General features: G+C 50.0%; 1 protein-coding gene across 4 annotated transcripts in view; it reads right to left on the reverse strand.

Moving 5' to 3' along the window:
* ptk2bb (protein tyrosine kinase 2 beta, b) overlaps window positions 1-15,701 on the reverse strand; it is a 167,025-nt gene that overhangs the window by 62,859 nt on the left and 88,465 nt on the right. For all 4 annotated transcript variants that reach the window (XM_084315123.1, XM_084315122.1, XM_084315121.1 and 1 more), the window contains exons 11-12: window positions 14,509-14,626; window positions 4,588-4,627 (exon numbers count right to left, since the gene is read on the reverse strand). In XM_084315123.1, coding sequence (XP_084171249.1) covers window positions 4,588-4,627; window positions 14,509-14,626 — 158 coding nt within the window. The remainder of the gene's footprint in view (window positions 1-4,587; window positions 4,628-14,508; window positions 14,627-15,701) is intronic.

Genomic DNA, 15,701 nt, shown 5'->3' on the forward strand with positions numbered 1-15,701 from the left:
GACTGTTCGGGAAGGCCCTGCAGCTGATGACCTCAATGTGCAGAGAGATGGCAGAGGAGAGATCCGTTCTCCAACCCCATTTTCCGCCTCCCGTCCTTGCCGGTGGAGTCAGAAGGCTTCCACGACGTCGAGCTCCCTCCGCCGTGCCTACCACTGCCTCCGCCGCCGCTGCTGGCCCCCCAAGAAGGCCAGGAGGAGAGACGGCGATTCTGCTGCCGCCGGCCCATCCATGACCGGAGGAGACGGTAGGGAACGTCGAGACCAGCAGACAGTTACCTACCGTCCCTCCGGGGCTCCTCGGGGTGGCAAGACTCGAGCGGCGCGAGGTGGCAGACGCCGCTAAAAGTGACTTTTCCCTCTGTGTCCCCTCTCCTCTACACCCTCCCCGGCCCCTCATGATTGTGTTTTTTTGTGCCATGGAAATAAAGAGTTCCCCGATATAAGGGGAACTGTATTATTGGCCAAACAAACTGTGTGTTTCTTCAACAAATCATATGATGGGGTTGTGTAAATGTGAATCTGCACTATTACATTGAGGGATGAGTCATGTTGTGTTACGAGATTAGGCAAGGTCTGCAAGCATACACTCAGTTGTAGGAGGTTCTATTAGCCTGACGCTCCACATGCAGGTAGAAACTGGTGGTATTTCCATTGCTTGAACAAAGTAAATGTGTCCCACAACGCTGTTGTGTTAGTTGCAGTAATACTCGTACACACGTTCCACGGCCTGGCCGTTACTCTCTGTCAGCGTTTGCTATGTATGACATAGAAAGCGGGTGTAGGATTCACACACATACGACTTGTTTTGTTATAAATCCTGTTCACATTTGTGGGTAGCGGGCATTGTATTAGCTTACGCTATACCAGTGTTTCTCAAAGTGGGGGGCGCGCCCCCCAGGGGGGGCGCAGAGGCATGACAGGGGGGGCCTGAGATTTATTTAAAAAAAGAAAAAAAAAAAAAAAAAATTGGATTACAGAAAATTATCACTAAAGTGCTATCTGTTGCAGCTGCACTGTTCTCCATGAAAATACCATTTCTCAAAATCTGAAAATCATTATTTAATTAATAAAACACAGAAAAGGATCACCAAGTTACTCTGGATAAAAAAAACCTTTACAGACAACATTGAGACAAAGCTTCCTGACACATCTCCATCCAAACTCAGGCGCACCGAACTATCTGAACAATGTCACACGGTCGAATAGGGCGCTCGTCTATTGGGCAGTGGAAATGTGTGTGTGGCTGCGAGCCCGTGTGTGCGTGCGCGCGAGTTCGACACGCATTCACACAAACCCGAAAAACCGGACTATCGAATTCTGGTCCGAAAGTCTGGACCAAACAGCTGTGTGAAAGCGACCTGAGAGTGTGGTGCTGAGTACCAAGTATCTCATGATGCAGCAGTTAAGGTGTTGATACCATTCAGCACCACATACAGTATCTGTGTGAAGCTGGCTTTTCATCCATGACAGCTCTGAAAACAAAATATAGGGCCAATTTGAAAGGTCACGATATTGGTGTTATTTCAATAAATTTAAACATGGCCCATTTCATGACTATTTTGTTGGGGCGAGGGGGGGGGGGGGCCAAAATATTTTGGTCCGCCAAAGGGGGACCTGACAGAAAAAGTTTGAGAAGCACTGCGCTATACATTGGCATTCTACCGAAGGTTTCAAAATGCTACAGTTGTTATTGTGTGTAGGGAAAAAGGGTTTTTTGTGAGGCGGTGTCGAATAAACCCCTCCTTTCCACTTGGTTGGTTTAGGAGATTTTTTCTCATTCTGCTGAGCCAATCAGGGCCGAGCCGTTCGAACGTCTTGGCAGGGAGGGGGGGGGGGGGGGGGGGGAGGGTTGTCCTGACGTGACTCCTATTACAAACAGGAGCCGTGTACAGGGTTTCCCCCCATCATAGCAATGTTGCTATGGCGACGGCTTCCGTGAGTTAAGATCTTAAGGTACGATATGTAAGGTTGTGGTGTTAAGGTGTCGAGTTAGAGCGTTGGGCTTGCGGGTCTGCTACGCTCGATTTATGTGTAAACTTGAGTCAGTTGGTCACGTGACTCACAGTTGGCATGTCTTTTTCATAACTACGACTCATGTGGGAAGGCTTCTGGGAAAGTTCGGTCTGTACTCTCTGACAAAAGGAGTGACTGGATGTAAAAAATAAACAGTTTTTTACTCCCAGCTGTGCTGTTGGGTTCATACGGTTGATGCTTCTTCTTTATTATTATAAAGAGTTGGATGAATCTATATGAATTGGAAATGGGGGACCCTGATGGAAACAAGACTAACGTCTTTCTCAGGTCTGTATGTATTGAGCCGTACTGTATTGTACCCATTCTGCAATCTGTTAAATAAAGTTTTCATTCATTCATTCATGGAGTTGGTTGCATCCCGCCCCTCTTGTCGTTCCCCTGGGCGCCTTGGGGATTCAATAAGATGGTCTACATAGCCTATTATTGATGTGGATGTGCCCGACGCACACATAGTGCTAGCTCGGGATGTTCTGCTGGACATTAAGCAAGTGACTGGCGCGCCTTGGTTGCTTGGGGTTAAAACAGCGTTTTTATAAAGCAATTGGAATGGGGGTTTCCTCTTCCGACGACCTGTGTGGTTGTCGACGGGTTCTCGTTCATATCAGGGGATGATAACGGAATGGATCTGGACATATGTAGAAGGGTCTCACGCCCTGGGGGTGGGCCACCGGGCGCGGTTCGCACCGAACGTCTGGGTGGCGCCTTCTTTTCATGTTTAAGATCAACACGCATATCTGCCCCTTCTCCTGGAGTTGGCATGTCGGCGTGGTTAGGGCACGGGACTGGTTCTGGTCACGCTGGTCCGGATCAGTTAAACCCGGGGATGCAGATCTGCTGTTCTGGTACCCTGAGGGACTTGGGCTTTTTTCAGGGGGAAAAATGCTAGGTCGGTCCGGGTGTCACAGGGTTAAGCGCTATGGAACCCTTGTTGGGTGCATTGTATTCTACACTGTCATAATGGCTTACGGCCGTGCCAGCCTGTACACGCCCGATCTCGTCGGATCTCGGCCGCCACGCAGGTTGGTCTTGGTTAGTACTTGGTTGGGTGACCTCCTGGGAATACCAAGTACGGGGTGTTGGGGCTGGTTTTCCATTCTTGCGCTCTTCTCTTACGCATGGCGAAGAGGGGCCTGTTGGAGTGGTCTTTGACCTCCTCAGGGGACCCTGTGCTCCCCGTATCACCGGGCCCGGTCCAAAGTAATGTTTTCGTTGACCCGTAGGCCCGGGATAACCCTGTTGGAAACTGGAACACGGGTACTGCGGCAGGTATGTTTTGGAGTTTTTTTCCTGAGGGGTTATGTGACCAACCACTGCATAGGGTAACGACTGGGTGGTTGGTTCTCTGGTGTGTTGGAGCAGTGTCAACTCCCGGGTTAACCGGTTGAGGGTGCCCCTGCACGTTCATGACGTCTGCCAATCGTGTCAGCCTTCTCTGCCTCAACCCCTCTGGGTGGGGGTTTTTAAATGGAGGCTTGGTCATGCAACAACGCCAGCATGCGCCCCTTCCGCCGGGGCGGCTGTGTTCAGCTGTCCCCTTTGGCGCCTGTCTCGTCCGCAGTCTCCAGGCTCGGGTTAACAGCCTGTTGCCTGGTTTTCCCCGGTGCGCTGCCTGCTTCCGTTGGTTAACCTTTTTTGTGTGCTTACGGCCATGCTGACTGCCTGTTCTGCAGGGTCAGTGTGCCAGGCGGTGTACTATTGGGGGGACAGGGCCCGCTCGGCTGAGGGGCCTTTGTCCGAATACGCTGGCGATGTGGGGGGCGGGGTCAATAAGTGCCCACCTGGTGGGGTCTTGATGCTGGCATCATGGACTTCTCCGGGCCCCCGTTCCAGGGGGTCCAGTCCCTTTGGTGGGTCTGGGCCTTCCTTCGCGCTCCGCTGCTACGGCCTTGCCACGGGGTTGGGTTTGCCCTTGACCCCGTGTTTCTGGGGGAAGTAACGAGGTTGTTCCCTCCGTTCGTTCCCGGGTGGCATGCGGGTTGTGCGTGTGTGTAGTCGTGGGGTCAGGCCACGGTCTGCTCACCCTGTGCGTTGAGTTGCTTGAGTGCCTCTTCGCACGGTCGGGTCCGTCGCCCTCCCGGGAAACCTCTAATAGGGGGGGTGCCCTCCATTAGGGGGGGTCGGGGGGGCTCAGCCCTCCCTGTTCTGATGGTCGTGGGGGGCTTTCAGCGGGGTGTATTTGTCGGCCGGTGGCTCCGCTCGGCCTCCTTATGTGCATGAGTGATGCCGAGCGGATCCACTAATGATACAGAACGTTAGGTTATGACTATAACCAAGTTCTGTTAATTAGTGGTGACGCTCGGCATCCGACGCCGCTGCAGCCCTTGACCTCACCTTGTGGTGAAAGCTTGGGAAGGAGGAGAGCAGGTGACCACACACCTGCTTATGAAGGTAAGCTAACGAGGGGTGTGGTCAGACGAATACTGGGATTAAAGGTACATTTGTGGAATTTTATTCAGTGCGCGTGCACGTGCGAGGACAGTGCATGAGTGATGCCGAGCGTCACCACTAATTAACAGAACTTGGTTATAGTCATAACCTAACGTTAACACTCACCCTGTTGGGAGCTCAGGTAGGGAGCTTCGTAGGTTGGCATCTGGGAGTTAAAGAACACAGCGTAATTTTAAATACTAAAGATGTTCCAATTCCAATTAACTGAAAAGCTTGTCATTAGAAGTAATTTCTTTAAAAAGGCCCAATCTGTGATTGCAGCATACTGAAGATATGTTATTCACTCTTAAATGTTATTATCTGAATAAATTATCTGAATATTATCTGAATATATATCTGAGCCTTTAAAACCAGGACGGACTGAAAGGAACAGCTAAACACTAAAATGTCACATGATTTTGAGGCTGTGAAAGTGTTGTTTACATTGGTAATGCCTGTAAACATTGGAGTGAAACAGACCTGGACCCCGTTCCCCGTACCTGGCTAACTGAGTTAGCCGGATAATTTTCAGCATAGCTTGACTTAAGCCAGACCTTTCGGTTCCCCGAAGTCGGATTTTCTAAATCACCATGGTAACAGATCAGAAAGTTTGAACCTGGTCCGGAGCAGGGTTAAGTTCAGTTAGCTGGATGAACCATGGCCACGCCCTCGCAAAGAAATGCCAGCTCGCTTCCTGAAATATTTCTCACAGTCTAGATCCCATTATACCATTCTGAATTATGTTTTTGTGCTTCGTTTTCCTAGAGGGGGCTTTTGAAATGTATAATAATAGAACTAAATGCTGATAATAAATCATATTCAGCCTATAGATTTACTTTGTCCTAAATAAAATAATGCACGTCATATACGGCGCTCGGAGTTGTGATACACGCTGCATGTGGTTATTTTAATAACGGCGCATTGCAAATGTGAATCCCGCGGGGATATTTTTAATGAATGAAACCTATCGGCCGTTTGGCTCTGATTAGTTTCATATATTCTCCGCTGTAGATTTGCTTAACGGAGCGCCCGGATTGTGTTTCATTCAAGCATAAAATTGAAGTGTCTATGCGTGGATTGTGGTCTTTGTGGATTATGAATTACGAGGAATCTGAGGATTGTTGAATTGTATCATCACTCACACGTTATTGTGATATTGTAACTGGGATTAAAATGTCTGATGAGATGCGCTGTTTGACGGATTTGAGCAATTGAATGAGCCGTTGACGTCACATTAATGCATTTGAGAATAAAGAGATAAAACTTCATTCAAAAGAAAAATATTCGAAACACGGGTCTCTTGTCCATTGATGGATATATAATGGATATATATTGTCTGGCACAGTGGTGTAATGGTTAGTGCTCATTCCTGTCAAGCGGATGACCAGAGTTCGAAACCCTGTGTTTCTAATATAATTTGTTTTGGAATATAATATTAATGACTATACGCAAAAGTAGCCTAGTTTTAAGTTAAAATATTATAAATCTACATGCATTGAGGATGTCATTCTTTATATAGCTCTCAAAGTGCACCAAATTGAAGCATTTACATCGCAAAAAGAAAAAGAATATTTAGAAAAAGGGGGATTCGAACGCGGGTCGTCCGCGTGAGGTATAAGGACTAACCATTAGACCAGTGGTTCCCAAAGTCGGGGTCGCGACCCAAAGGTGGGCCGCGAGCAGCCACGGATGGGCCGCGAGATGATTTAAAAATAAATAAAAATAAATAAAAAATTAACTTTTTTTTTATTTTTTATTTTTTTTATTTTTTATTTTTTTTATTTTATTTTTTTTTGTCAGGCCACTGAACTTAGAAGCAGGCCAGGACAGTGTTTCTAGTTGTATTCTAAAATTATTTTCTATTGTATTCTAAAATGTGACTATATGGTTTTATATTAACTTAATAAATGTTATGGTTTGACACCGACCCCAAACGCAACGACACAAGAGAGTAGGATTCAGAGTTGCCAAATACGAGGGCTTGTTTATTTGGTACTAAGAATAAGAGAAACAGGGAAAGCAGGTCAAACAAGACAGGTACAATGATCAAGGGGCAAAGTTCTGCTGCTCTGCAGCTTCTCCCGTGAGGGAAATCTTGGGAAGCAGGTGTTGACTTCTGAACCGCTCTGCAGAATCCTCTCGGTGGGTTCTCAGATGTTGTTGCGAGACCGAGAGAGGGAGAGAGGGAACGAGTCAGTGACAGAGCAGTCTTAAAACGAGCAGGAGAACAGGGAGTACAATTCTTCGTGTTAACAACACAGTGAGCACAGTTCCAAACACAGCCCAAGTGAATCTCTTCGTGTTAACAACACAGAGAGCACAATTCCAAAAACAGCCCAAGTAAAACTCTTCGTGTTAACAACACAGTGAGCTAAATCCAAACACAGTCCCAGTGAATATCTTCATGTAAACACACAGTGAATATCTTCATGTGAACACACAGTGAATATCTTCATGTAAACACACAGTCCAATTGTGAAATAATATCTTCGGTGTGAGCAAACACACAGTGAATATCTTCATGTAAACACACAGTCCAATTGTGAAATAATATCTTCGGTGTGAGCAAGCACACAGAGGGAGATGGTAGATCCCAAAATATTATTCCATAAAGGAATAAGCAAAAATAGATAATGGCTGGGTGAGTGACTGTTTGACAAAAAGGTGGTAGTCTTCAGTGTAAGTCTACACACGAAAAACGGAATAGGTCAAGAACAGTCAAATAGATAACTCACCCAGACGAGATGCGTAATTGGAACTGGAACAACAGTGGAGGCGAGCGCGCGCCACGGGAGCAGGTATCCAAGCGAAGGCTTCTAGGAATTCCTGGAGAACAGCACAGAGAAAAAGGCAGCAGCAGCAGCAACGGGGAAAAACATCCAGAGACAAATCAAGGCGACAAAACAAGACGATCCAACAACTTAGGGTGGGGAAAAACGGGGTATAAATAATGAGGGATCGATTGATTGAAAAGCGTGGGGAAGTGAGAGAACCAATCAGCGGCGTCTCTGATGACGTCAACGGGGAGAAAGCAGTGACAGCTGGGGAATGTGATTGAAAAGCGTGGGGAAGTGAGAGAACCAATCAGCGACGTCTCTGATGACGTCAACGGAGAGAAACGTGTGAACGAGGGGATAGAACCAATTGACAGAAAAATGAATGAAAACAAAGCGAGGGTGGTTAAAGGAACAGAACGAGTGAGAGCGCAAGGACAGAAACCTCACAGTACCCCCCCCTCCACGGGAGCCACCCGGCGACCAGGCCGACCCGGCTCGTCAGGATGGGCCCGATGGAAGTCGGTGATCAAGCCGGGATCCACGACGAGCTGCCGGGAGACCCAGCTACGCTCCTCAGGGCCGTAACCCTCCCAGTCCACCAGGTATTGGAACCCCCGGCCCCGCCGACGAACGCCCATCAACCGGCGGACCTGCCACTGGGGGTGACCATCCACTAGCACAGGAGGCGGCGGATCAGGAGCTGGAGGCATAAGGGGACAGAGGGAGACGGGCTTAACCCGGGAGACATGGAACACGGGGTGGATGTGCATGGATGCAGGAAGCTTCAGGCGCAGGGCCGCCGGACTGAGCACTTTCAGGACCTCGAAAGGCCCGACGAAGCGGGGGTTGAGCTTCTTGGCCGAGGACCGTAGCGGGAGGTCCTTCGCGGAGAGCCACACCCTCTGCCCAGGGCGGTAAGTCGGCGCGGGAACCCGGCGCCGGTCGGCACCACGACAGGCGCGCTCAGATGTTCGGAGCAGCGCGGTCCTGGTGATCTCCCAAACTTGACGGCAGCGGTCGAGGTGGACCTGCACGGAGGGAACTGCCACTTCCGTCTCCTGTGCGGGAAAAAGAGGGGGCTGGTAGCCCAGGGAGGACTCAAAAGGGGAGAGGCCGGTGGCGGAACTGACCATTGAGTTGATGGAGTACTCAACCCAGGGAAGGAAACGGCTCCAGGATGCCGGCCTCTCGGCTGCCACACACCGAAGAGCAGACTCCACGCTCTGGTTCATCCTCTCCGTCTGCCCGTTTGTCTGGGGATGATAGCCAGAGGAGAGACTGACCGTTGCCCCCAATCCTTTGCAGAAAGCCCGCCATACCTGGGAGGTGAACTGGGGCCCCCGGTCAGAGACGATGTCCTGGGGAAAGCCGTGAAGGCGGAACACGTGGTGCGTCAGGAGGTCCGCCGTCTCGGCTGCTGAGGGAAGCTTGGAGAGGGCCACGAGGTGGACCCCCTTGCTGAATCGATCCACCACGGTCAGAAGGCAGGTGTTCCCCTGGGAGGAGGGTAGACCAGTGACGAAGTCGAGCGCCACATGTGACCACGGACGGCTTGGAACGGGAAGGGGCTGCAAGAGCCCGGAGGGAGCCTGGTGAGAGGCCTTGCTGCGGGCACAGACCGCGCAGGCCAATACGAACTCCTTGACGTCGTTCCGCATGGTGGGCCACCAGAAACGACGAGCCAGGAAGGAGAACGTGCGATGGACGCCTGGGTGGCAGGCGAACCGGCTGGTATGGCCCCACAGCAGTACCTGGGACCGGACAGAGTCGGGGACGAAGAGACGGCTCCTAGGGACGTTGCTTGGAGCACGTTGGAAGCGAAGGGCACGCCTCACCACACCCTCGATGCCCAAGGTGATGGCTCCAACCACTCGGGCCTCCGGGATGATGGGAGATGGGACCTCAGAGGGTGGAGCCCCCTTGGAGTGCATCCGGGACAGAGAGTCGGCCTTCGTGTTGCGGGAACCGGGGCGGAAGGTCAGCGAGAAGTCGAACCGACTGAGGAAACTGGCCCATCTCGCCTGCCGACCGTTGAGGCGCCTGGAAGCGCGGATGAACGTTAGGTTCTTGTGGTCCGTCCAGATGGTAAAAGGCTCCTCGGCACCCTCTAGCCAATGACGCCACTCCTCCAGCGCAGCCACGACCGCCAGTAGCTCCCGATTGCCGGTGTCGTAGTTCCTCTCGGCGGGGAGGAAGCGACGCGAGTAGAAGGCGCAAGGATGTACCTTCTGGTCGGAAGGAGAACGTTGGGATAGGACAGCGCCCAGACCAGAATCCGAGGCGTCCACCTCCACGATGAACTGTCTCTTGGGGTCAGGGTGGAGCAGGATAGGGGCGGAAGTGAACCTTCTCTTGAGGGAGCGGAACGCAGCGCATGCCGCTGGGGACCAGTCGAACGGCAGAGCGGGGGAGGTCAGCTTGGTAAGAGGCTCCGCCACTTGACTGTAGTTCCGGATGAACCTTCGGTAGAAGTTGGCAAACCCGAGGAAACTCTGTAACTCCTTCCGAGTGGTGGGTTCCGGCCAATCCTCCACAGCTGGATCTTGCGAGGATCCGCTCGGGTCAAGCCCTTCTCAACGATGAAGCCCAGGTAGTCGACGGAGTTGGAGTGGAAACGGCACTTCTCCGCCTTGACGAAGAGCCGATTGTGGAGGAGGCGCTCCAGCACCCGACGGACATGCAGGATGTGTTCCTCGAGGGTCCTGGAAAAGATAAGAATGTCGTCCAGGTACACCACCACGAACACCTCCAGCATGTCACGGAGGACATCGTTCATGAGTGCCTGGAATACCGCCGGGGCGTTGGTGAGGCCGAACGGCATCACAAGGTACTCATAGTGGCCCCTGGGGGTCTTGAAGGCGGTCTTCCATTCATCGCCCTCACGAATACGGACAAGATGGTAGGCACTTCGGAGATCCAGCTTGGTGAAGAACGAGGCCTGGGTCAGTGGCTCGAAGGTGGAGCTCATGAGAGGTAGGGGGTATTTGTTCTTGATGGTGATCTCGTTGAGCTGACGATAGTCGATGCAGGGTCGCAGGTCCCCATCCTTCTTACCAACAAAGAAGAACCCGGCTGCCACCGGGGAGGAGGAAGGCCGAATGAGTCCTGCTTCCAATGACTCAGAGATGTAGAGATCCATCGCCTTCTTCTCCGGGACAGTCAGACTGTAGAGGCGGCTGCCGGGAAGGGGAGCCCCTTGGCGGAGGTCGATGGCGCAGTCATAGGGGCGGTGAGGTGGAAGGGCCTGAGCCCTGGTCTTACTGAATACCTCCATGAGGTCGTGGTACTCGGGAGGAATGGACGAGGGGTCCGGGGGCAACTCACCAGCCGGTCTCCGGGGCGGGGGACAGGACGCCGCCTGCAGACAGCGGGCGTGACAGGAGGAGCTCCAGCCCCTGATGGTACCGGAGGACCAGGCGATGTGGGGCTCGTGCAGCGCGAGCCAGGGCCTACCCAGGACCACCGGGACAAGGGGGGATTGGGTAATGAGGAACTGGATTCTCTCGACGTGGTTCCCAGCGATGGTCAGCACGACTGGGCCGGTGCGTTGAGAGATGTCGGCCAGGCGGTGTTGGTCCAACGAAAAGATCTCCAAGGGCCTCACAAGGGCCTCAAGAGGTATGTTGGCTTGGGTGGCAAACTCGAAGTCGAGGAAGTTCTCGTCTGCCCCAGAGTCGATGAGGGCCTCCACCGTGGCACGTTGGTCCCCCCAGGCCAGGGTGACGCTCATCAGATGGTCAGGTGGTGCGCGGCGCTGGGACTGGGAAAAACGGCTCACCAGGATCTCCCGGGGTCTTGGTGAGCCCGATCTTTTGGCCGGGTAGGGCAGTCGGCGATACGGTGTCCCGCACCTCCGCAGTAAAGGCAGAGACCGGACCTGAGCCTTGCCGGACGCTCCGCCTGGCTCAGAAGAGAGCGTCCCAGCTGCATGGGTTCCTCTTCGCGCACCGGACGGGGAAGCCTGTTACCATCAGTAGTGTTGGGGACGGGGCGTCCAGGAGTCCGGGGTGCTTCAGGAGGTGACAGTCGGGTCCTCTCGCGCCTTCTCTCCAGGAGGCGTCCGTCAATACGGATGACAAGGCTAAACAGCTCCTCGAGGGAGTCGGGCAGCTCCCTGGTAGCGAGCTGGTCCCGGACTGCGTCACTGAGCCCCCTTATGAAGGTTAGGCGAAGAGCAGGTTCGTTCCATCCACTCTCCACCGCCGCCAGTCGAAACTCTATGACATAGTCCGTCACCCTGCCGCTCCCTTGTCGGAAGGTCCCCAACCGGGCTCCAGGGTCCAGACCTCGGGCTGGATGGTGGAACACTCTGCGGAGCTCCGCCACGAAGTCTGGGTAGGAGAACAAAAAATCTGCTTCCATTGCCCAGGAGGAAGTGACCCACTGGGCAGCATGGCCTGAAAGTAGGTTGGTTATAAAAGCCACTCGGGACCCATGAGCAGAAAAACGGCTTGGTTGATGACGGAAAACCAACTCACATTGCATGATGAATGTGGCACACTCCTCGGGATTACCGTCGAACAGCCGTGGGACGGAGAGATGGGGTTCCCGAGGTGCGAGATCTGCTGGGGCTGCGGGGAATGTTCCTGAAGGGTGTGAGAGATGAAAAGTATTAACGGCGTCGCCCAGCGAGTTAAGCTGAGCGAGAATCTCGGACTGTTGTCCCGCCATAGCGGCCATAGAACCCTGCATAGGCAAGACCTGGTCCCTGAGGTCTTGCACCGCAGCCGCAGCCCGCTCTAATTGGAGACCGTGATCCCTGGTCAACTCGACTTGAATAGCAAGTGCGGTTCTGACCCTCTCTGTGTCGGCTGGGGTCGTCATATTGTTGGTTGGATCGTAATGTTATGGTTTGACACCGACCCCAAACGCAACGACACAAGAGAGTAGGATTCAGAGTTGCCAAATACGAGGGCTTGTTTATTTGGTACTAAGAATAAGAGAAACAGGGAAAGCAGGTCAAACAAGACAGGTACAATGATCAAGGGGCAAAGTTCTGCTGCTCTGCAGCTTCTCCCGTGAGGGAAATCTTGGGAAGCAGGTGTTGACTTCTGAACCGCTCTGCAGAATCCTCTCGGTGGGTTCTCAGATGTTGTTGCGAGACCGAGAGAGGGAGAGAGGGAACGAGTCAGTGACAGAGCAGTCTTAAAACGAGCAGGAGAACAGGGAGTACAATTCTTCGTGTTAACAACACAGTGAGCACAGTTCCAAACACAGCCCAAGTGAATCTCTTCGTGTTAACAACACAGAGAGCACAATTCCAAAAACAGCCCAAGTAAAACTCTTCGTGTTAACAACACAGTGAGCTAAATCCAAACACAGTCCCAGTGAATATCTTCATGTAAACACACAGTGAATATCTTCATGTGAACACACAGTGAATATCTTCATGTAAACACACAGTCCAATTGTGAAATAATATCTTCGGTGTGAGCAAACACACAGTGAATATCTTCATGTAAACACACAGTCCAATTGTGAAATAATATCTTCGGTGTGAGCAAGCACACAGAGGGAGATGGTAGATCCCAAAATATTATTCCATAAAGGAATAAGCAAAAATAGATAATGGCTGGGTGAGTGACTGTTTGACAAAAAGGTGGTAGTCTTCAGTGTAAGTCTACACACGAAAAACGGAATAGGTCAAGAACAGTCAAATAGATAACTCACCCAGACGAGATGCGTAATTGGAACTGGAACAACAGTGGAGGCGAGCGCGCGCCACGGGAGCAGGTATCCAAGCGAAGGCTTCTAGGAATTCCTGGAGAACAGCACAGAGAAAAAGGCAGCAGCAGCAGCAACGGGGAAAAACATCCAGAGACAAATCAAGGCGACAAAACAAGACGATCCAACAACTTAGGGTGGGGAAAAACGGGGTATAAATAATGAGGGATCGATTGATTGAAAAGCGTGGGGAAGTGAGAGAACCAATCAGCGGCGTCTCTGATGACGTCAACGGGGAGAAAGCAGTGACAGCTGGGGAATGTGATTGAAAAGCGTGGGGAAGTGAGAGAACCAATCAGCGACGTCTCTGATGACGTCAACGGAGAGAAACGTGTGAACGAGGGGATAGAACCAATTGACAGAAAAATGAATGAAAACAAAGCGAGGGTGGTTAAAGGAACAGAACGAGTGAGAGCGCAAGGACAGAAACCTCACAATAAATAAACAAAAACGAAAAATCTACTCATTTCAACGAACATTTCAAACTAAATAACAGATTATGCACATAAAACGCTGAAAACAACCAAAGCAACAATAGTATTTTAATGAGGCTATTATAATTATCATTATTATTTTGCAACAAGTTAGCCCTCTCATAAATAGCACATATAAATGAATAACTAACTTGAACTAACTTAATAGGATTGAAGTGATATTTGGCTTAAAAAATCGGTCACATGGCAAAAAAAAAAAAAAAAGCCAGACGATGTGCATTGGGCCGCGGCTCTCTGACGCCTTATTTTATGGGCCCCGGCCTGAAAAGTTTGGGAACCCCTGCATTAGACCACGGTGCCAGATAAATAAAATATCCATTATATATCCATTAATGGTAAAGAGAGCCGTATCCTTATTCTGAAAGAGTTGAACTAATTATTTTCGCTAGCAAGATCTCATTTGATTATTCATTCCATAAGCCTACTGCCAGCAGGCACGTTTAAAGAAATATAATCTGATTGATTGGGGTAATGAGGGACTTAAAATTAGCCTATAGATTATGCATTTAACTTGTCTGCGAGGCTATTGAGCCGTACTGCATTGTACCCATTTTGCAATCTGTTAATAAAGTTTTAAATCAATCAATCAATCAATGCCGTTCAGGATTTCAGGATCAGGAGAAAATCAGGATTTCTGCGATCGACACCTGCTGTCTTTTCAGCTGAGGCGGCCGCGCGCAATTATCCTGAGTCTCAAGTCTGGTTCGAATGAACGAGACTGAATCAGCGTTCGAGGAACAGGAAAATCCCGGATTCAAACATCGGGTTAATTGAATCTGGATAATGGGACTCTTGATCGACTTAGTTGAACCAGGTACGGGGAATAGGGCCCTGTATTTTATGTTAAAGAAACATTTAAAAGTGTACTTGTTGTTTATTTTCCATCAAATGGTCAAACTCACAACTGGACCCCAAACTCTAGCCAAATAAATTACACAATCTAATTCTAAAGTCATCATACAACAGAAATGTCAAACAGAATGGTCCCACGCACGGTAATTACAACCCACAAAGAAGAACTTAAGAAGAGCAGAAGAAGAAGAAGGATGTACCTTTATTGGGTCTGGAGATAAATGACTCGTCGGTACCACTTTCCAAGCGGCAGTAACCGTCTATAAGATCCACCATGTTTTCTGCCATGGCGAATGTGGCTACGTTGATTGTCAGAGGCTGTCAGGAAGAACAATTTAAATTAACACCTTTGCGTGTGACAGTCTGGCGTAATATACATCACAGTTGGTTAAGTTCCTCATAATTGTTCTGTAAATAGACATGGTGATTTAAATTTTTTTTTAAGGTTTTCACAGCAGAATACTTGTTGCTGGTAGCCATGCTAGTCAATGAGGAATGAAGCCATTATCCTTAAAATAGCTTGCAAGCTATTTATATGAACTCTAAGTATATAGAGTTAGTGATCAATAGTACAATATATAGAGTTAGTGATCAATAATACAATATATAGTTAGTGATCAATAATACAATATATAGAGTTAGTGATCAATAATACAATATATAGAGTTAGTTATCAATAATACAGTATATAGAGTTGGTGATCAATAATACATTATAGAGTTAGTGATCAATAGTACAATATATAGTTAGTGATCAATAATACAATATATAGTTAGTGATCAATAATACAGTATATAGAGCTAGTGATCAATAATACAGTATATAGAGTTAGTGATCAACAGTACAGTATATAGAGTTAGTGATCAATAAGACAATATATAGAGTTAGCTCCTAGTGGTCAACAGTGTCAGACTGTGGTTGTACTGGGCACTCATAGTGGTCAACAGTGTCAGACTGTGGTTGTACTGGGCAGCTCCTAATGGTCAACAGTGTCAGACTGTGGTTGTACTGGGCAGCTCCTAATGGTCAACAGTGTCAGACTGTGGTTGTACTGGGCAGCTCCTAGTGGTCAACAGTGTGTCAGACTGTGGTTGTAATGGGCAGCTCCTAGTGGTCAACAGTGTCAGACTGTGGTTGTACTGGGCAGCTCCTAGTGGTCAACAGTGTCAGACTATGGTTGTACTGGGCAGCTCATAGTGGTCAACAGTGTCAGACTATGGTTGTACTGGGCAGCTCCTAATGGTCAACAGTGTCAGACTGTGGTTGTGCTGGGCAGCTCCTAGTGGTCAACAGTATCAGACTGTGGTTGTACTGGGAACTCATAGTGGTCAACAGTGTCAGGCTGTGGTTGTACTGGGCAGCTCCTAGTGGTCAACAGTGTCAGACTATGGTT

The sequence above is a fragment of the Notolepis coatsorum genome (assembly GCF_963971535.1).
Source record: "Notolepis coatsorum genome assembly, chromosome: 5".
Taxonomy (NCBI): Eukaryota; Metazoa; Chordata; class Actinopteri; order Aulopiformes; family Paralepididae; genus Notolepis; species Notolepis coatsorum.